The sequence below is a fragment of the Psammomys obesus genome, unplaced genomic scaffold (assembly GCF_907164565.1).
Source record: "Psammomys obesus unplaced genomic scaffold, mPsaObe1.curated_primary_1811, whole genome shotgun sequence".
Lineage (NCBI taxonomy): Eukaryota > Metazoa > Chordata > Mammalia > Rodentia > Muridae > Psammomys > Psammomys obesus.
Window position 1 is genome coordinate 326,681 of NW_026596214.1, and position 23,154 is coordinate 349,834.

The 23,154-nt window shown below is 40.5% G+C and overlaps 1 protein-coding gene across 1 annotated transcript in view; it reads right to left on the reverse strand.

The window, feature by feature from the left end:
- The window catches only part of Hdac8 (histone deacetylase 8), a 210,167-nt gene extending 190,159 nt beyond the window's left edge, over positions 1–20,008 (reverse strand). Inside the window, exons 1-4 of the mRNA XM_055595734.1 lie at positions 19,574–20,008; positions 19,009–19,061; positions 14,702–14,832; positions 12,810–12,951 (exon numbers count right to left, since the gene is read on the reverse strand). Coding sequence (XP_055451709.1) covers positions 12,810–12,951; positions 14,702–14,832; positions 19,009–19,061; positions 19,574–19,798 — 551 coding nt within the window. The 5' untranslated portion in view covers positions 19,799–20,008. The remainder of the gene's footprint in view (positions 1–12,809; positions 12,952–14,701; positions 14,833–19,008; positions 19,062–19,573) is intronic.
- Between the last annotated feature and the right edge of the window lie 3,146 nt (positions 20,009–23,154).

Genomic DNA, 23,154 nt, shown 5'->3' on the forward strand with positions numbered 1-23,154 from the left:
AGGAACTGGAGCTATGATAGAGGAAAGTGCCATAGGAACAAAGCACATCTTGGCTGATTGTTCTTCCGGTGGACAGTTTGACAGTTTTATTATGGTGTAGCTGGTCCCTTATCGGTTGGACATGTATCAACAGGACAGTCCAGGCTACTCAACTCACTGATTTCCCTGGAAATATGCTTGTTTGGCAGGTGCCAACATGAGAAAGGACTGAGTGGCAAGGGACAAGGACATGCCATCCACGGAAGAAATGACGTTTCTGCCTTGGTGGTGAGATGACGTGGCTGCGTTGGAATCCAGATCTCCTCTCCGTACAGTTATCTACATGTTGGTAAGGCTAGCGCTGAGGAGGAGTGGGTGGAGAAGGACACTGGCTGCTATAGTAACAACTTCTGCTGTGTAAAGCTCTCCAGGGAATTGAAACTGTAGTACAGTCACTTTCATTCACTCCATGTGATGTGTAAAAAGATGGGGCTACTGGGACTCCAACTCTTGCAGTTTGAAATTAACTAGATAGTAAATATGAGCCAGAAGTCTCACTCTAAACATCCCTGTAGAGCTGGCCAAACCACATACCACAAAGCCTTCTGGCTCTTTCATTCACTGCCCCCAAGTGGAACAGTTAGGAAACAACAACATCCAGCACAATCAGCTGGACAATGGTCTCTTCTTCCTAAAAGGGAGGAGGCAAAGATGCTCTGTGTGGCCAGGTGGAAGAAAAATGCAGCTGGGCTAGAGATACGGGTTTTACAGGCACTGTAACAACAGGATGAAGGAAGGCAATGCAAGCTGGGATGCAGAATGAGAAAAAGACACATCAGAGAGGTGAAAGGATGAGGAGGACTGTGCTCCAATGTCATCTAGAGGAATCCAGGAAGTTGAGTCACTGTCCTGTGCCAGGCTCTAATAATCCTTCAGAATTGTTTACATTAGGCTGAATTCTGTTCCAAGAAAATCTGAATGTGACAAAGTGACTTCCTAATGAACGGAAATCAAAAGAATCCAATGATTTAATGAAGAGGCCCGCGAGCAAATGAAATAGGAAGGCAAGAGTGACTTCGTGCAGAAGCAGGAAGCTTGGCAGGCCTTTCCCTTTGCTAGCAGGCAACCTCCAGACACATTTGTGACTGCAGCCCAGGCCCAGGTAGGCCTTGAACTGCTGCCTCAGTCTCCCAAATAGCTGAGATGACTGGTTTGTGCCAGCAGGGGTGACTTTCCCTGGCAAAATTAGCGTTGTTCAACTATGCAATTCTGATATACATGAAGTCCTTCACAAGTTTCTTGTATCTCTAACTCATCATCTGTCATTGTCCACTTCGCACCATAGCCCCCAGTAATACTGAACTGTATGTGGTTCCCCCACTTTTTTGAGTGCTGCTTCACGTTTATTTTATGTTGATTTTCATATCATATTTTATGCTGCCAGGTCTCTGTAATGCTGCTGTGGCTTTCTGACCTCCCTTTCTCTACCTCTGTAGCTGACTGGCCCAGCCCCTTTCACCCTTTGAATGTTGTCACCTAACTTCCTTACTGATCTTCACTTCTCTACGGTCCTGGTCCTTCTCAACCGTTTTCTCATTATTGTGACTGGCTCCTACTCAAGGAGACCTTTAACATAGCTTTTCTTAATTACCTCCTCCTGCCATGAAAATTTAATATTATAGATAAACTGTTCATCAGTTTCTGAACTGAGTCTCTTCAGAGGCCTATAAAAATTATTATAACATTTAGAATTATTTCACCTTCAGTAATAGGTTTTTGCTCCCCTGGAGCACCATCACCTTTATGGCAAATGTGTGCAAAACAGGATCAAACACGGCTGATCCAAAGTGTCTTTCTGAGGCCCATGTTCACCCTTGGTTTCTATGATGAAAGTCATTCTTGAGATTTTTCCTATCTCTCTGACTATTCCTTTTCAAATCTTATCATAGACTTTACTTCCCCCACCAGTCTGACTCTCTCTCTCTCTCTCTCTCTCTCTCTCTCTCCCTCTCTCTCTGTGGGCATGCATGTGCATGGGTGTGTTTCAGGGACAGAATCCTTAGCCGTGGTAATCAGGTACTCTACACTGAGATAAACCTCAGTTTCTAACTTCCCTGTAATAATTGCCATTCTACAAAGCTCATTATTTCCTTCATCTCTTACTATTTTATGCATTCTTTCCAGGAGACTTGGTTTAGTTCCTTCGTTTTAATAAGTACCCATGATGCCATTTAAGTCCAAGGGTATCATTTCGTTGAAGATGATTCCCCTTAGCTCCAGCCTCTTGCTGTTATAACTATGGTCAATAGACTAGTGATTGGCAGTATCACTGTGAGTTTCTTCTGTTAGTATAGATTCCCAGGTTCCATCCCAGACCTCTTGAACCAGAGTTTGCACTTTAACAAGCTCCCAATATATCCTGTGTGCATATTAAAGATGGAGAAGCCCAGGGTTGCATCGTGGGCTGTACCAGCTCTCTGGCAGATACCATCAATGAGCTATAAACACATTCATCCTCATGTGCACTTCCTGACTCCCCATAACTCAACAGATGCACACAAAGTCCTTACTACTCACCTCTTCTATGTCATTTATGTATATGTCACATTCCTAGCTTTCTACTACTAGATGGCCCTGGACTGTATCTCCTCTTTTATGCTAATTAGATTATCGTGACAAGCCCTAACAGATCTTCCTGCTAATCGCCTCTGTCCTCTGGAATTATCTGCCAAGTACAGTTAAAGTCTTGTATCTAAGATATAACTATGACAGAGATACTTAATCTTGGCTAAATTCCTTTCTATAACTCTTCAGTGTCTGAACTAGGGGTCTTAGCCTGGGATTCAGAACAGATTTTAGGAAACTTTTTGAAACTATGAGGAAAAGTTTGGTTGTGTACAATTTTTTTTTTTTTGAGACAGGGACTCACTCTGTAGATCAGGCTGGCCTTGAACTCACCGAGATCCACCTGCCTCTGCTCCCCAATTGCTGGGATTTAAAGGTGTGTGCCACCACTGCCCGGCATAACATTCTCTAAGGACAAAGAAACAGCTTTCTTTGGATTTTCTGAGAGGTTCAAGGACAAAGAGTTCAGAACCACTGAAAATATGGTCAAGCTTGACAAAATACAAGCTATTTAGTTTGGCATATAAAGACCATCCCAATTCTTATCTCTGGCCACATGTCTATAGGAGTCCACACTTCAGGTTTAATAAGAGGCTTGGCAGTCCCCAAGATGCTTACCTCTCTGTGCTTCTGCACACCGTTCCTGAAATAATCCTACTAAGTGGCAGCACCGGATTTACAGCTCGGTCTTACTTCAGAGTGCACAGTCATTCCATTCTACAGTGGCATGACATTTTGTATTATGACTTAGTACTTAAATCTGCCCCTGACCTCCACCCAAAACAAGTTTCATGCAATTCTCTAACATAGATCTCACATATATGTCACATATATAAATCATACATATCACTGTTGCAGTCTACTAAGTTGTTAAAATGCCCCATTACTGAGTTACTGCCATCAGTATCTAAAATGTTGCACTCCTTTTGCTGATACAGGGATTCCTCATTACCAAGCAGCTATTATCTTAGCCCTGGCAGTTAACAGGTTCTGGGATTTCCTAGGAATGCAAAAGCTATGAAATTGTTTGCTAGTGAACTGACCACTTATTATCAGTCTCAACTCAAGTAACCTCCTTAATTATACACTAACACCCAGCCCATCCTTCTATTTATTTTAAATCTCCTAGATCATCAGATATATCACCTAGCAACTCAATACCATTTGATTATAGGGTAAAGTTACACAAGTCATATATAAAATGCAGGATATCATGAAGTGAGCACACAAAATTAAAAATATCAATATGGTAAGCTAATCCACAATTGAAAAGGAAGAAAACGAGGAATGAAAATAAATAAGTGACTTTTAAATATGCTCTAGAAGAGACTGCTGTGAATACTGATCTGATTAAAGTAAAGCTTGCAGGAAAAGAGATAATCCTTAACTGTCCTGCCCAAAATCAGCTCTTAAAAATCATGCTGCAAGAATCTCACAGGAATTCAACACACCACTTTGAAATACCATGCAATTTTGTTAAAAAAAAAATAGACCCTAGGCAAAATATACCAATCCTTGGCATTTGGCTTGTTTGTTGGGGGAAGTAGTGCATGGTTTTACTCAGGACTCAATTTTATGAAACAAGACAAAACAAACATAATTTCATAGTTTCTCATCATTCGTACTAGCATCCTAATCAGACTCTGCTCATTCAGTATGCACTCCAAAATCCCTCCACCTTAAAAAAAAAAAAAAAGATTTGTATTTATTTTATGCATGTGGGTGTTTTGACTGCATGTGCATATATATGTGGCTGGAGCCAGGGGAGTTCAGAAGAGGACATCGCATTTCCTGTAACTGGAATCATAGACAGTTTTGAGCCACCATGTGGGTGCTAGGAACTGAACCTGAATCCTCTGCAAGAAAAACTAGTACACTCTTGTTGAGCCATCTTTCCAGCCCCTACTCCTCCTTTTTAAAGATACAGTCTCACTATGTAGCTCAGGCTGGTTTCATACTAACAATCCTCTTGCCTCTGCCTCCAAAATTCTGGGATTACAGAATGCCATGTTTTAGTACCTCTTTAAAATGGATTTACTAAGTGATCATTTGTCCAATATTACTTCCCTTGACTAATAAGAACCTCCTATATGCTTGTTTCCTTAGCATATGACATATAGCAAGAGCTTAATGTTTGTTAAATGAACAATCACAACAGTATCTTCTGCTTCTAATCCCATCAGCATACTAAAGTACTACCAAATTTTTCAATAAGTCCTCACCAACACGAGGGAAAATGAGAAAGCAAACTCTGACTCCTTTCTTTTTATATACCACCTTGTATATTATTAGAAGCATACACACTCTCACCATACCACATCACCATTGTCTCCAATTTATAAAAATAATGTAAATACATCAGAGAAAACAGATGCAACAGAAAAAGATGTGTGTGTATGTAACCAAATTTTAGGTGGCTTAAAAACATATATTTTATATTAGTTTAAAAAATTATCTCATGCATGTACATATAAAATATATACCCAAACCATACTTGCAAAGCCAGGTATTTTGTCACATTTTAAGATCTTTTCAGTTGTATAAAAAATTTACAATTTTATGAATGTATGTGTGTTCTAGCTACCTGCCCTTAAAAAAACAAACAAACAAACAAACAAACATTATATGAAAGAGCATTTTCTTAGTTGCACAATCATCCTATGCACCATTTTTCATTTGGTTGGTTATTTTTCTGTCTGTTTGTTTGTTATTGTTTGTTTGTTATGTAGTCCTGGCTATGCTGGAACTAATTGTGAAGACCAGCCTCAAACTCACAGTGATCAGCCTACTCTGTGCTGGGCTTTAAAGTGTGTGGTACTACACCTGGCTCTCACTACTACTTTTAATGGTTATATAATATCTCAGAGACAGAGAGAGAGGATACTACCTAAATAAATAAATGATAGTAGAATAAATGGTTATTCTACTATTTTTGAATGTTTAGATATATCTCCTGTTGACTTTGAGGGTGATATAAGTGAGACTGTATCATCAACATAGTTATTATTCTTTGGATCAGTTAATTTCCTTAGAATAGATTATGAAGCAACATCTCAAATTTGGCAGGAAGAAAAAATATATTTCAGTTTCTCTATGTGAATGTGTTGCTAAATGTTTTGGTTTTTTTTAACCATTTGTTTTATATTTGTGTCTTTTTATCTACTTATGAAAGCTTCAGTGTTAAACTGAATAGACTAAAGAGTTTAACTCCTGGTTATATCTACTTTATTTTTTGCCTCTTTTTAGTTTAGTAGATTTCAGCTACAACAGCAATTATCATCTCACTAAAACAATTTTGTAAACTAGAGAAAAAAATACTTTTTTTTAAAAATCATGAGCTAGGTGTGGTAGAACATGCCTGTAGTTGCAGCATTTGAAAAGCAGAAATAGAAGGATCACTTCCAGGTTGGAGCCAGCCTGGTCAGGACAGTGAGTTCCATGCCAGCCAGGGCCACAAAGTGAGATGATGTCTCAAAACCAACAAAACTCATGAGCAACTCTGCCACCATAAGATGACCAGTGTACTCATTCCCACTGTTTCCCGCATGTGTATGATAAAATAATTACAATGTATATACAATTTTAAATCCCATTTTCAAAACACATAATAATTTTGAAATGTCCTGTAACTTTCATAATCACATATACTAGCATAAGGGCTTGCGATTTATGTAGGTCAGTGGTAGAGTATAGGAAGCAATGTAGGAGGCCTTGGGTCTAGTCCTTAGAAAAGAATGCACACAGAGAGACCAAGCAAAAAAAATCATAGCATACATAATATTTCATAGAGTAAATTCACTATTCCTTTATTCTCTTATTGCTAGATGTTCATATTTTGTTTTTGCATTCTTTTAAACACAGGCTTAAAAAGGCTTTCTGTGTTGGGTCTGCAACACGGGAGACAGAAGGCTTTGCGCTTGCATGTTCTACCACTGACCTATATCCCCAGCACCATGTTGGATTTCTGTGTGGTTGGTTGCTTGATTAGTTTTCCAAGACTGGGTTTTTCTGTGTAGATCAGGCTGGCCTCAAACTCAGAAATCCACCTACCTCTAGTATTAAAGGCATGTGCCACCACTGCCTGGCTGTACCAAGTTGTTTTAATCTGCATTTTTTTTGATTAGTAATGGACATGTTCTCACACCTTCTAACTGCACTTACAACCTCTTGTAAACTGTTCATATTCTTTATTCCTTTTAATACATTATAATAAATACATGCCTTAAATAATACAGGCTTATCACACCTTTTTATATTTATGTCACATGGGCTTTGTCAATCTGTATTTATCTTTTATTTTTAAAGTGGCTTAAAAACTTATATGTTATATTGGCTTTTAAATTTTCTACTGCCAGATTTGATCTTTTCCTTTGAGACTATTTCCTATTACTTCCTAAACATAGAAAACTCTTCCTTGTTAGAAGCTTGATAAATATTCATTCGTCCCAGTTTTATAACTTGCTTTTTTATATTTAATTCTGTAATCCAACTGCCACTCATTTTAGTTTATTACAGGAGATGAGAATATAAATGTTATAGTCTGTCACAACATGATTTAAAGAACAGCCCTTTCCATTCTTATCTCGCACCCGTTTTTAAAATCACTTTCTCCAGTACAGATTTGATCTAAGAAATTATTGCTCCACGTATGGTGTGTTCACTTGTAATCTTGGCACTCAAGAGCCTGAGGCAGAATGATCATAAGTTTTAGGGCAGCATTGGCTACACAGTGAGAGCGCATCTCGAAAAAAAAAAATGTTTGTGTCATACCAGCAATATAAATTAGGCTTATAAGTACATACTGATCTTCCTTATGTCCTGCGTGGAGTGTTAAATAATAATTGTACATTTTGTCTTAATATTCTTCATTCTTCCATACATGGTTAGGCACTGGTCATGAGTATAAGAACAAAGTAGAAACTGCTGCATCTTGCACAGCTTTAGTTGCTTTCCACTTTGTCTTATTGAGGCAGTGTCTTCTCAACCCAGAGCTGACTGATTTTGGCTAGGCAAAGCTATCCAGTTTGCCCTGGGAATCCCTGGTGCCTCTGCATCTTTAGTGCTGGCACTACCAGAAGCCACCATATCTACCCAGCTTCTACCTGGGTTCTGTGTTCTGAAGATCTGCTGTTCTCATGCACAGCAAGCTCATTACCTGCTGAGCCATCTCTCCAGCCCCCTTTTTCATCTTTAATTTTATATCTGTGACCACCATACTGCTTCTCAGGTATGCATTCCTACCGGTCCAGGCTTTATTCAAAGTAGAACACAGTCTCTGTAAAATGTCTTAAAGCTTTCCTTACCCTCCAAATCATGAAAAAACTATATCCATATAAGAGTGTGAGGAGATGGAAGGAAAGAGTGAAGAATAGTCCTTAAAAATTACCTTTTCTTAACATTTATGGAGGCATACTTAAAATTTAAAAGTAGGGCTGGAGAGATGGCTCAGTGATTAAGAGCACTGTCTGCTCTTCCAAAGGACCTGGGTTCAATTCCCAGCACCCACATGGCAGCTCACAACTGTCTGTTAATGCTGATTCCAAGCGCTCTGACTCTTTCACACTAATGCATATAAAATAAAACCAAATAAATCATTAAAAAAAAAGGAAAAAATTTGAAAGTAATCATTTGGTGAGGGAAAATATCGGCATAGGTTTACTAACTAGTAAAGAGATTCCAGTAGAAATGCTTCTTTGAAATCAAAATAAAGTATATCGTCCAATGTATGAATACAGTATTACACTGTGTACCCAGACAAGACTGATCATCTTAGATGTACATATAGACTTTATAGCTTATAAAGATGAAATAAAGGTTGGGACTATAACTCAGTGATAGAGGACTTGCTTGGTATGTATGAGGCCCCAGGTTCAATTTCCAGCACTGAAACTTTTGGGGCTGAGCATGTTGCTCTGTCAGTGGAGTGTTTCCATCTCATACAGGAAGCCCTGGGCTTAACCCTTTGCATCGCATAAACCAGAAATGGCAGTACATCCCTGTCATCCTAGGACTTGAATGTAGAGGCACGAAGATCAGGATTTCAAAGTCTATCTTGACTACATGGCGAGCTTAAAGCCAGAAAATGAAAATAAGATACATGTCAAAAAAAAAAAAAAAAAAAAAAGAGGCCATAACAGTTGACTTCCAGCAGGTGGCACTTGACCCACGGCAAAGGATGGAGGAAAAGCAGCTTACTCAATGGATACCAAGGGAATGCAACTCCCAGGAGTCTAACAGTAAAAGTCTCCTCCACAAAGCTTAACTGCAGAAATTGAAGGCAGAAGGCAGAAGGCAGAAGTAGTCTGTAAGGCATCAGCCCCAAAGACGGTTTGTTCAACTGTCTGTGTAGGCAAAGAATTAATGCTCCCTCCTTTCCTAGGTTCTTGGCTGAACTATGAGTTGGCATTAAAAAAATGACTAATAGGAGAAAAATTATTTTATCCACTTTCACATATGAACTTTATTATTAATGGGGCCAAATAAAACCAGATGATTGAATACAGCATAGCATCCTGAGCTACTGAATAGGGAGTTCCTGGGGGATGGTAGAGACAAATGACAGGGAGCTAAGGAGAGAGAAAACACATGGCAAGTAATAAAAATGCCTTGGAGCCTCTCTCTCTTCCTCCTAGATACTGTTGCTAAGTGCCCTATCCCCTTGAGAAAAGTCCTGGATCTTGTGTACCAACTGACTCACTGGACTTGGCCAGCTTGCCTATGTTCACAAAAAATGAAGAAAAAAAAAAAGAGGAATTCATTCACAGCTCAGCCTAACCAGGAAGGCATCTAACCTGTACTTTCACAATCTATTAAACTGAGACAGAATTGGTCTCTTTGAGGGACATACTCTCTTATACCACTGTTTTCATAATTCTAGTCTGATATTTTAGTAGCATTAGTCCCTTTTCATTTTATCAATCTTTTGCAGGATTTTCAAAATTCACTCTTATTTAACTTTCAAATGCAGTAATTTGCTATATCACCCCCAAAATATCAATTTCTTGGTGGCAGGATTAGGTTATTTCCTCAGAGCAGAGTTCTAAGAATACTGTTATTGGGTCAACAAGTATGGACATATTTCTCACTTTCAATACTACAAAAGTTTGCAAGAAGTTAGTTCCAACAGAATCCTGTCAGCACCTGAATACTTTCAAATAAAAAAATTTTTTTTTCCAATTGGGTAAGGGAAATATACTTTGCTTCAATTTCCCTATTTCCAATTACTAAAGATAAGTAACATATACTTGACGTAGTGTTCAGTCAATGCTGTTTTAAGGAATAAATGGGATCTATGAATCTGAATGTATCTGGGAGGTATAAACAGATAGTGTGATTACAGGGAAGAGAATGGGACATAGAAACTTGCCAGGCAGCTTAGGGCAGGGACCCCGAAGCAGCAGTTCCAGGAATGTCCAAATGCTCTAAGGGAGCTCTGGTTTCTTATCTCCTCCCAAATGAGAGCCCTTGCCTACATGTGGGTGTAAGCAGAACTCCAGTCCAGACACTGGTGAACAGCCCTGGGATTGGATCTCTGGATTTCCATCATGGAAAAACGCTCCTACCCAGTCCCCAATTTCAGTGTTATCTCCTAAATGATGCCAGAGTTTCATCTCCAGAGCAAAACTGCTAGGCTATCTGGAGGAGATAAGAGACCAGAATCTAAGTGTTATCTCTGGCTCTGGGTGGAGACCTAACAGTCCAAGCTACGAAAAACCGAAGAGTTAATCTAGCAAGGCTGGGAGCCCACCTAAAGGCATGCGAAATAGATGGAACAATTAAGCCCTTAATTAGAGGTTGTACTTTTCCTTCCCTCTCCTCCCCTCCCCCACGCATGCAGTGCAGTGGCTTCCGGAGTCTTGGCTGGGTTAAGCCTGCTTGCTTTTCTGAATGACTTAGAGAAGTATGATCAATTAAAATCAGTCTTTCTGTCTTTCCCTTTTTCCCCCCACCCAGTACTGGCCATAGCCTAGGCATGCGGCATGCTGCTTCCATAGATACTCTCTGGGATTTCTTGTTCTTTTTCTCTGAAGTTATTCCTAGCATTCCTTCCCTCCCCCAGCATACACACACAACTCTCAACTCTTCGTTTCTGCCACGTGGTGGCCTACAAAAGGTATGATTTTTCTCTCTTCCTCTTTTTCATCCTCCCTGGTAGCTACCAAGATTTACAACTTGCTTGCCCTAAGGATTCCCTTTTAAACACTAATAAAATTTTCATTGTGTTTGAGCTTCCCGCTTAGTCTATTTTTGTTTTGTTTTGTTTTGTTTTGTTTTCTGAGGACAGGGTTTCTCTGGGTAGCCTTGGCTGTCCTGGACTCACTTTGTAGACCAGGCTGGCTTCAAACTCACAGCAATCTGCCTGCCTCTACCTCCCTGAGTGCTGGGATTACAGGGGTGTGTCACCACACCTGGCTGAGTCAATCTTTTAGTTTGTTATTTTATGTTGTTTTATTGTGACATAATCTCACTAGGCAGCCCTAGCAGGACTAGAACTAAGAGTTCTGCCTGCCTCTGTCTCCTGAGAGCTAGGATTAAGAGCATGTGCCACTATGCCTAGACTGAGTTTATTCTTAAATTCCTTATTGGGACTAAAAGCACAAGAGGACTAAAAGCCATTAAAAGCACAAGAGGAGACCCCATTTTGCCTAGAAACATGTGCCACTCCAGGTAGGGCTCCCCAAAATTTCCAGGAACAATAACAGCTAAGAGCCTACCTTCCTGTGAGTTTATAAACTTGTAGCCCCACTTAAGAAAGGCTCTAGGGGAATTCAGGCCTGAATTAGGTCAATCCCCAGAAAGTCTGTCATTTCCATTCACCAAAAGTCTGTCCGTTTCTAGACAAAAGCAGCTGCAAGCTGTGCTAAACAGTTAATGATAGGTGAGTACCCTCACATCTGCATGCACCCAGCCAGCCATGACCGATGCTACTACAATATATGGCCTTCATCAGAGAAAGTGTTCACAAGTGACAAGGTCTGAAACTGACCCAAGCCCCAACAGGCTTTCGGCAGCGAACAGAAACTTGAGAAAGGACAGCACACTTGCCAGAGCAAGGCTCCTCAGTAACAGCACATGCCCAGAGGACAGAGAATCTCGGTCCACTCTTTTCATTCTTCAGCTTTAATAAAAAAGGTCGTGGTCTAATTTTGAACTTTAAAAAGTAAAACAAAAACCAACAAAAGCAGGCTCTTTTCTTTCTTTAAGCGCACATAAAATCATTCCCAAAATACCAGTTTTCTATTGCCTCAGTAGTACATTCTAGTTATTTAGTTTTACAAGGACTCCTTTGATCAGGAAACCTGTCCACTTGGAAAAGAATGCCTTACGAGTATGTAAATTTACATATGCTAAAATTGTGCTGCTTTTCATTCTGAAAGAATCAAAAGCTGTTTTCTTTTTACATCAATAAATTAAGTTGTAAAAATCCCCCTTTCATAACAAGTATTAAGTACTAGTAACACAGCAAATGATGGGGAAAAGGCCTTGTAGTTCTTGACAGACAGAGTAGGAAGTTACACACACAAGCAAAACTCTTAACAGGCCTTTCCTAAGTAAACGGCACCTATGAAGAGCCACTTTTTCTTTGGAAAGAGAGGATACCCATGATATCATTTTCCCTGGATATAGTAGGGTAAGACTCCTTGATTGTTTCAGTCTTTTTGTTCTTCGTCTGTTCTCATCAACTATCTACGTATTAAAAAACTGCTTTCTTAAAAAGAAAAAAACTTTCTTACTTCTGTCAAGTGTTAGCTCTGAAATGCACCTTTCTCCAGACCTCCATGATTAAATTCTCCCTACTGCCATTCTATTTGTTTTATATATTACATATATTCCCTAAATATCATAATTCATATTGTTCTCTAATCATTCCAATTCTGTTTCTGTTTCTAGAACCAAGTCCCTGGACAGGGAATTTCCAGGGAATCTGTAGTTGTCTACTACTTATATCCTTTTCCCTATCCCTTTACTTATAAAGAAACGGGCCCACGTTTGCAGGAAAACTAGGCATACAACCCAGATGCCTTGATTGAATGTTTTCCACTATCTTAGTTCATCTGTCTTTATTTGCATCTTTTCAGAACACCTTATAAAGTGCTAGACACATACACAATTCCCAAAAGCATCAGTGTAACAAGCACACAAGTCTCTATAACTGGAAGATTGACCGAGGAAAGGGTTAGAAAGCAGAAAGGCCATTTCCTTACTTCTTTGCATGATGCCACCCTCCAGACCAGTTAATTGCTATTTTACACTTCCCGTCCATCAGGCACTGGGCAGCTGTGATAGTAGCTCCTCCTACAGCTGCTGCATAGTCAAATATCCCTTCTGTGGCTGGGCAGTCATAACCTGGGGGGCAAAACCCAGAAAAGTCTGTTAAAGAGTATCTGGAGAAAGAAGAATAGGTTGAGGTATCTGTGATAAGAACATGGCCTCCTAAGAAGCTTCCGGACTAAAATCAGCTCCAACGCTGCCAAATATGTCTTCAGAGTTAAGCCGGGTGTGGTGGCACACATCTGTAATCCCAGCACTCGGGGAGGCAGAGGCAGCTAGATCTCTGTGAGTTTGAGGCCAGCCTGGTCTACAAAGCGAGTCCAGGACAGCCAAGGCTACACAGTGAAATGCTGTCTTGGAAAAAAGGGAAAAAGAAAAAAGAAAGGATAAAGCCTTCAAGATGAACTTCTCCTATTCCACCAGCAGTCCAATCAAGGCCTGAGAGGTGATGTATGTTGCCAGTGGTCACATAGAGGCAGTCCTGGGACCAGTGTCTTGATTTCCAATCTAGCATTTTTCTATGAACCCACTAGAACAGGGAATGCCTAACCTTTGACATCACGGTATGTTACTGTCACCATTAGTAACTATCCTGGAAGGTCTATTGCCCATGAGCTACAAGTTGGACATACCTGCTCTAGACTATGCTGTTGACAAGTCACTGAGGGTTTTTTCTCTAATGAATGTGTTAATGAAGGATAAGGTAGGAAACTTAGCCAGAATATAAATATGCATGGTTACACACAGCTTTAATCCCAATATCTGGAAGGCAGAGGCAGACAAGTTCCAGGCCATCAAGGGCTACAATTTTTTGAGACCCCATCTCAAAACATAAAAAATAAAAATACCCAAACCAAATAAATCTATACTTAAAATACATGATTATAGACAGCTATACTGGCATTTATATAGCCAGAGTAGACCTAAGTGCTGCCATTAGAATCTCTCCTTCAAGCTCATCATTTGGTTCTATTCAACTCATGAAGTGTACACAATATGACTAAACCACAGGATTAAAATGAAAAAGCTGGGGCTAGGGATATAGCTAAGGCAGAGTGCCTGGTCAGCATGTACAAGGCCCTCCCTCATTCTACCCTCAATAACATAGACACAGGCACATAACATAGCATACACACAAACACACACACCTGTTCTATTATTTTTTAATTAAAAAAATATTGGGCTGGAGAGATAGCCCACCAATTAAGAGGTTTCGTTCTCTTCCAGAGGACCTGGGTTCAATTCCCAGCATCCACATGGCAGCTCACAACTGTCTGTAACTTCAGTTCCAAGGGATCTAAGGTCTTTTCTGACCTTCACTGGCACTACATGCATGTGTTGTACATACACACACTCAGGCACACATGCATACACATATTTTTTTTTAAAGGATTGTCTTAGAAAAGAAAAGAAAACAGTATTTTGGGTTAGGGAGGTAGCTCAGTCGGTAAAATGTCTGCCACACAAGTGTGAGGGCTTGAATTCCGATTCCTAGCACCCATGTAAAAGCTGCCACAGGAGGCGTGAAGAGCCAGCCCTGGAGGAATGGAGACAGGTAGATTTTTGGGAGATCACTGGCCAGCCAACCTAGTCAAAATGGGGAGGTGCAAGTTCAACAAGAGACTTTGTCTCAAAACATAAGGTGGGGAGTGATTAAAGAAGCCACCGGTGCTGACCTTTGGTTCCACATGTCTACCAGCAGACACACGTACACCACCACACATAAACATATATGCATACACATAGAAAAAGGGACACAAGTTAAATAACAGAACTATAGGTGGAGGTCTGCCCATCTTCCATTGTTGCCAGAAAATCACCATACCTAATCCATACTCTATGGAATCCGGATGGTCCTCATCACCTTCTTGGCTAACCTTCTGGAGATGTTGCAAATAACCATCAGTGTGGAAGGTGGCCATGTCCTCCATGGAGGCCACTTTGGGCTTTACTATCCTAATAACAACAGAGTGAACAGAGAGAAGTGTGTCAGACCCAGAGTATACAAGGTGCTAAAAACAGCAGCCAACATTCTGAACAGAAAAGACAACTCTCAGCTTCTGGCTCCAGTAGCTGAAGTCATAAACACACTCTGTCCCTCCATTGCACTCTTCCGTCTTCACTTCCTCCATCTATGATATTGACTCCACTAGTAAGAGGCAAGAGGACAGATTTTTTTTTCCTTTAAGTTTTTAGGCAGGGGAGCATAACTAAATAACTATGTTTAACTCAAACAGGTAGTTGTGGACCAAGGTCCCTGGTTTAGCCACACAAAGCTTACTAACCCAGGACCAGCAGGATGGCTCAGTGGATAAAGGCCCCTGCCACAAAACCCGACAACCCGATTTTAATCTCTGGGGCCCATATTGGGGAGGAGAGAACCGTGCCCTCTGATCTCCACGTGTGCTCTGTGACACACACATCCCTCTAAATAAATAAATTAATTAAATTTAAAAAATTAAAGAACTCTCAGGCTGGAGAGATGACTCAGGGTATAAGAGAACTGCTGCTCTTGCAGAGCACTGGGGTTCAGTTCCCAGCACCCGCATGGTGACCTACAACCATACATAACTTCAGTTCCAGATCTGACCCCCCTCGTCAGACCTCCATAGGTATCATACACTCACATGCAGGCAAACACTAATACATATAAAATAAGTAAATATAAAACTATATTTTTAAAATACTGAAACATAAACTTCACTCTGTGAGTTACGTCTCTCATGACAAACCAACAAAGCTATTTACATCTGAATCAGTTGTTACCCAGACTGGGTAATCCTTTCAGTTAGATGTTTAGTTACTTGTGTTAGTATTGGTGCTAAGCCTTGGGGCCCCGTCCCTATTACATCTTTAACAGGCAGCTTGGTTATCGCAGTTATAATTTGGAGACAGAGAACTGGATTCCTTTCCTAACTCTATACTTCCTGGTTCTGTAACGTCAGGTAAGCTGACTACTCTCCTGTACTGCAGCTTTCTCGTTTATAAAATGAGTCAACTTAGTGGACTTAGGCGGAGATGAAATGATAACATCTACAAAACTTTTTGGACAACTGTTATCAATATTAGTGAGAAAAGTAGGGAAGTTAGATTGGGGATGTAGCTCAGTTATACAATATCTACATGTGCAAGGTCCTATGGTTAATTCCCAACACTGTAATTAAAAGAAAGAAAGAAAGAAATAATAAACCAAAACCAAAACCAAACAACAACAACAACAAAAAAAAAACAATATAAAGGCAACATGTTATATATAGCAGCAAATGCTTGTAATCATAGCACTGAGAGTTAGCAAGATCATGAGAGTAAGGCCAGCCTGGGCTACATAACAAGCTCAGAGTAAATTGGGCTCTATAAGACCCTATCTCTAAAATAAAAGAGGGGCTGTGTGGTCATGTATGCACGGGGGTTTACAAATCTGTAGATGTGTAGGAGCTACATGTCCTTTCTATACCTCTCCCCCATATTCACTTGAGACAGAGTCTCTCAACTGAATCTGAATGTGGAGTTAGACTGGCAATTAGCAAGCCCCAGCAATCATTCTGAGTCTTGTCTACCCCTTCCAAAACAATGGGGTTACAGGTAAAAGCCAGCAGGTAAATGCATTTGCAGACAAACGCCAGCCTTTCCTGTGGATTCTAGGGACTTGAACTTGGATCCCAGTGCCTGTACAGCAAGTGCTCTTACGTCCTATGCCATCTCCCCAGTGTCCTCTAATACAAAAAGTTTCTAGGGACTGGAGAGATGGCTCAAAGGTTAAGAGCACTGGCTGTTCTTCCAAAGGCACTGAGTTCAATCCCCAGCAACCACATGGTGGTTCATAACCATCTATAATGAGATCTGGTGCCCTCTTCTGACCTGCTAGCTTACATGCAGGCAGAATACTGAATAAATGATAAATCTTTAAAAGTTTCTATTACTTGGTCTCTTACATCTATCTCCCAGGGGAAAGGTAGGTGAAGCAAATGGCTAGAACCTCTCACTCAATGCCTCACAGTAAGTGAGAAAAGGAATGAATGAAATAGGTTACATGGGATTTCTGGTCTCTAACCTGCTGATTTCCCATTTTCTCTTCTGGATTCTGCTGCAGTTGTATTCTCTAACCCTTGCTGCTGAACAGGCAGTCAACATACTAGCAGAGTGGCATTTTTTTTTTCCTTAGAAAGCCAGAGCCCAAGTCTCACCCTAGGCCAACTGAACCACAATTTGTATTCTAACAAAAACATATTTCTTAACAAGATGATTGCCCATTCAAATTGAAGAACTATTCTAGCCACAGAAAGGTAGCATGTATGTTTTCTTAATGGGAATACAACCATGAGTTTATTATGAATTAGTACAGGTAAGATATTTAGGCATCTAGTATAACTAAGGTGTTTAGAATCTTGTGGTTTGACCTCAAAAGTTAATATACAGACAAAAATCAAAGAGTCCTGTTTTATATTCAAGTACAGGTCTATACCATGAGAGGTGAAAAAGCTGTCCATTAAAATGAAATTTCAGGGCTCAGCAGCGGCAGTCACTTGTTGGAAATCCTGACACCCTGAGTTCAATCCCCAGGTGGTGGAAGCAGAGAAGCAGTTCCTGAAAGTTGTCTTCTGACCTCCACATGTGTACTGTGGCACTTGACCACCCCTTCACGCACCCTCGCCCCATCCAAAGAAAGAAATGCAACATAGTGTTTAAAATAAACCTTTCAAAGATCCCTTAATGGCTCGCGCCTTTCACCCCAGCACTCAGGATGCAGAGGCATGGAGCGTGCTCTGTAAAATCAAGGCCAGCCTGGTCTCCCATAGTGAGTTCCGGGACAGCCTGGGCTAACGTGGAGAAGCCCGGTCTCAATTTTTTTTTTTTCACAAACTATTGGATTATGTTTCGCAGCCTTTCTGAATGTTCTCTCTTATAACACCCTCCCATCTATTTCATTATACCCTAAAACAAAATGCTGACAGCCAGCCACTCCTTAAAGCAGTGAGTCTTGCTCTGACATCTTGTTTGCACTAAAATATTTTTAAGTGTTAATTTTTGTATGTGGGAGCCTAGGCTTCATGCATATTAGGCAAATGTTCTACACATTGAATATATAATATCCTAAACCTCTTTAAAATTTTTTATTTTGAGACAGGTTCTGGCTAAGTTACTAGCCTGGCTATGAAGTTGTGTTGTTCTTGCCTCAGTCTTCCAAAGGCCTATAATTAAAAACCCACACCATTGTGCTTAGAAAACTGTTAAAATACTTTACAGAAAGGCAAATAGTTATACTGACAAACACAGGAGTTAAGCAATGGTAGCAAAACAATCCTAGGTAGGTCTAGTGTAGCACACCTTTTGAGCACAGTACCTGGGAGGCAGAGGCAGGTGGATCTTAATAGGTTCAAGGCCAGCCTCGTTGACATAACAGTTCCTAGACACTCAGACCTACACAGTGAGACCCTGTCTCAAAACAACAAAACATTCCCAAGGAACGTATACAATAAAAATGGCCAGCTATTCAAGGAGAAACCCTGAAAATCTATTACATTACTTTCTGTGAGGAGAATGAAGCATTGGGTGATGAAGCCAGTCACCCCGTTGGTTAGTCAAGAGGAAACCTGATTTGACATGTGCCAGGTCCAGAATAGTTGCATTTATGACATTAAATATAATATTGGCAATCAATAGGAAGCTTGGTTTTGAAGCATGTAGTTAGCTCTTTCTTGAGTTCTGGTCTCAACAAATACCAGGTTAAAGTCTACTAGTGATGGGAGTGGGGTAGCAGATCCAAAAGTCTCAAATTCAACCCATATTCTCAAATTTAGCTTTCGAAAACACACAAAACAAAACCCAAACCAAATATAAAACAAAAGCTGAACATTTCCCTGCTTAACACTGCCCCACGAATTTAGCATCAACATCCCATTCCTAATGGCTCTTAACTGCTTTGTTTGCCTTTCCCAAGTGTTCGAAATCCCAAAACTTTTCCTGAGTTACAAACGTATATTAAACACTATGAACACTCCCACAAAAGTTTTTGTTGTTGTTGTTGTTGTTTTTTTAAAGCACCATTTCTCCCTGGTTAATCCCCCATGAGACAAAGCTATGAACACACCTGGCTTCACAGATAACCATGTTCAGAAAGGTCAATGTACTTACCTCATTTGTTTATGCAGGGCATATGCTTCGATTAGAGAGTGGACCATACTGGCCTGAAATATCAGCATAAAAGAAAGACAGAACAGTCTCTTCAAGATTCAATTTACTGAAATCCCATTAACAACATCCTGCATGAAGAACTACTTTATCTCTCTTCCTTCTGTTAGAATACACTTAAGACAATACAAAGAAAGTCTCCAAATCGCCAAGATTTTAAGCTACCCAGCCTTAGTAACACAAGTGATGGTATACGCTCTCCTAACAGTTTGTGGTCCAGGACTTCAATGATTCCCCTCTTACAAACTCCACTGGCTTCTCCACCCGTCCTTCCCCTCCCCCGCCGCCCCGCCTCCACCCAAGCGGTGGATGCCCCGCTGAGCTCCCCAAAGGTAATGAAGCACTTGTTTCGGTTTCAGCTTGGCGTGACTGACACTGCTAGTTAATTTTTTTTTTTTCCTGAAGGTATCCCTCACTCCAGTTTTCCCTGGTTCTTAACGTACTCCCTTTCACACCCTCCCACCTCCATCTCCCCCAAACCGTGGTCTTTCATCCAGACCTCTCTTACCCGTTTGGGGACCTTGGCGAGGGAGTCGCATATGTTGACATACTCGGGACTGTAAATATAAACCGGGGGTAGAAAATGTCCACTATCGGCGGGTTCCTCTGGCATCTCCATCTCCCACTTCCAACCGTCGCCGAGCCAAAGTCTGGAGACAACAGTTTTCGGACTCAGCCTGAGCTCCGGTTCCTGCTCCTCTGTTCGGCCCCAGCGGTGCTCCCTGGTCAACATTCCCTCTTATTTAGTTCACCAGAGACAGTTTCCCTGGTACCTCGTCCAACTGCGGAGATAGATGCGCCCTCCCAGAAAAAATCCCTTCTTTTAATGACTACAGGGTAAAAAAACAAAACAAAACCAACCAAACAAAAAATGGGGGCCTTGAGATATATAAAAGCCCAAATAGTTTCCAACTGGGATCGATTTTCTCACGGCACAGGTAACACTGTCAAAGCCAGCCTTGTTGCCCTACGGGGCCATTTGAAATGAGGTCAGACAAGCTTCAGAGCATTCTGGGAGATGTAGTTTTAAGGGAGCATGGTAGCGGAAGCATCACAGCTAAATAATAAAAGCCGCGATTTCAAGTTTTGGCGCTAAAAAGGAGTCTCAACCCTTTAAGTTTTCAAATTGCAAATATCACCATTTAAATGTTGAAATAGAGGTACAGTACTCGTTCAATAGCCACGAAGGACCCACCATCACCCTGCAACATCAGCTGACTACACTAAGGCTTTGAGGAGCGGTGGACCAAATGGTTTGAAATTTTTACAAAGTAAATTTTGTGCTGCAACTTTAGTTTACCACTTTTCACCATTGTCCGTAAGAAATAATAATCTCAGCAATAATCCACACTGACAAATCTGATATCAACTTCTTGAAATTGGTGGAGATTGTGGAAATTGTAGGGTAGAATCTAAGCAAAGAAAGAGCTCAGCTTCCTCCAAGGAGTTGGAAAACGCAGCTCCCCCACCCCACCCCTCACACCCACACTTCTTCCATTTGCTTGTGCAGCTGGAAACAATAGTTAGGGCAAATGTGTTAGGTTTGCTGTTTAGGGTGTTAGTGTGGCCTCAGGCAGTGTTATAATTTCCACCAGAAGTTTTGGGTTTCTGGATGCCTCCGTGATCTGAGCCTAGCCTGTCTGTTCCCAGGCCCCCAACACTCAACAGCATCCTGAACTGACCTACCGAGGCCTCGGAGAAAATCCTACAACTGTAACTTCTTTAAATCTCTAACTTGCTTTAAACATTTGTTTTGTGATAGCACTTAGGTAATTATCTTACTAAATCCTTTCAACAGTTCCATAAGGAAGCTGTAATATGCCCGTTGCAGATGTACTTTGAATAGCCAAAAACATTTTCCATCATACACTGAAGTAGGAAAACAATCCACAGTTAGGCCTATCTAACACCAAAAATCGAAATTTTTTTTTTTTTTACTAAATGAATTTTATTCTTCCAGATTGACTTTGTGCTCCTCAATACTTAATATTCTTGAAATTGTGGCATGTGTGCACGAGCTTGCAGGTGTGTGTGTGTGTGTGTGTGTGTGTGTGTGTGTGTGTATGTGTTTGATGCATTTGTTCTCCAACTAGAATAGAATCAGTTATGCTTCGTTTGTATTTTTCCATAGGATTTAGTTCTAAAGCATTATACTCATTCAGTTACTCAGGCAATTCTATAAACTATGTGTACACTCACTCTAGCTATGGATTCAAAGATACAGTGTACTCTCAAGGAATCTGCATTATTATAGAGAAAATAAGGCAACTGAATTAGAAACCATATCAATATACAGCCAGATAATGAATGTAAGGTGCTTAGCTTACTCAATAAAGTAAGCATTAAGCATTTAATATTGAATATTCAATAAATGGGTAAGTAAAATTCATAGTAGCATTTGAGATTATCTTAGAGGATTACAAAATATTGTGCTTGGTGAGGATGGTAGGGCATGCTGACTGGAAGAAGCAGCTTACATAAAAACAAACAAACAAAAAACCCCACAAAGAATGGTGACAGGCAAGATTGCTCAGTGGGTAAATATACTTGCTGTTAAGCTTGATGATCTGAGTTCAGTCTCTGAATCCCATATGGTAGAACATGAAAAACAATGCCTACAAGTTGTCTTCTGACCTCTACATGCATGCACCATTGCACAGGAACACCCAGACACATCCAAAACACACATAAAAGAATAAACATAAAAATTTAAATACAAAGAATGTTGGTATAATGTTTTTTTTTTTTAATGTATACACCTTACCCTTGGTCATTAAAATACTAATTTCTCCCCCACCCACCCTCAACTCTCTGGTTTCAATCCGGATATTGTATTATGATACTCATTCTAAGCATCCTGTCTCAACTCTTATGTAAACAGGAGCAAAATAAAGCAACTAGACGCAATGTTGAGCAGGGAGGAGCCAGAGGACAGGAAAGAGGGGAAGAGCCAGAAGGCGGGAGAGGAGTGGGAGGAGAAGGAGGAGAAGGGGCGAAAGGAAAGCTAGGAGAGCAGAGCTGGAGGGGAGATCTTGGAGGACGTGGAGCATGAACCAGACCTAAGATTTCACAAAAAGCAAGTATAATGTGGAAAATCTAAATGTTAGGAAACTGAGGGCTTGGAGGTTTAGGAGGGAGTAAATATTGCCCAACATTGTGTTCTAGGTTAACTAAAAACCCAGTCTCTGTGGGTGATTTGGTTATACAGATGTTTAAGATTAACAGCAAGCTTTACTAGAAGATACACTAATAGTAAATATTAAAAACCCCTACAACAAAAGAATGCTGAACTTGGTGGCACATGCTTGCAATCCAAGCATTCAAGAGGCAGAGGCAGAGGCAGAGGCAGAACAATCACGAGTTTGAGACCAGCCTAGACCAGCCAGGGCTAGTAGTAAAACCTTGTCCCCTATATCAAAATAAATAAATCCATTAATAATAAAAAATTCTATTCCATTTTTGTGGAACAGGCCAGATCATGAAAGTCTTCAGTATCAGGCTAACGGAAACATACTCTATTCTCTTTGAAATGGAGAGGCATTTTTTTAATGGTGGGAAGGAAACCCCGGCCTCTGTTTCTGCCAGGCAAATGATCTAGACCCTAACCCCTTAGAATCTTCAGAAAAATATTATAGAGCAACAATGTGTGTGAAAATTAGTTATTTGAAAGACTGAAGCAGTACAAGCCACAAAAATCCAGATGAGGAAGGAATGATCATTGGCTTAAACTAGGCTGGCAGGAGTGGGAAAAGAAAGGAAGCAGTAGCGCCTAGGGGAAACTAAGTAGGACTCCTTGCTACTTGGATAGTGGGGAGAGTGAAGGGGATGAAAGAGAGCTGTTGAAAACCCTTAAAGTTTTGAAATCTGGGTGAAGAGAAGATTACAACCAGTTCCAGTATAAGAAAATAGGGTCTTAGTTCAGTAACAGAGTGTATGTGCTGGAAGTTTTGGTTTCTTTAAAAACTCAGTTATGTAAATATGTTATTGCTTTAATCCCAAGTGTGGAATAGGGGGCTGTTTTAGTTAATCCACAGTTGATAATTGCCTTGTGCAGCTAAGACAGGGGCATGGTCTTTGCCAGCTGAAGTT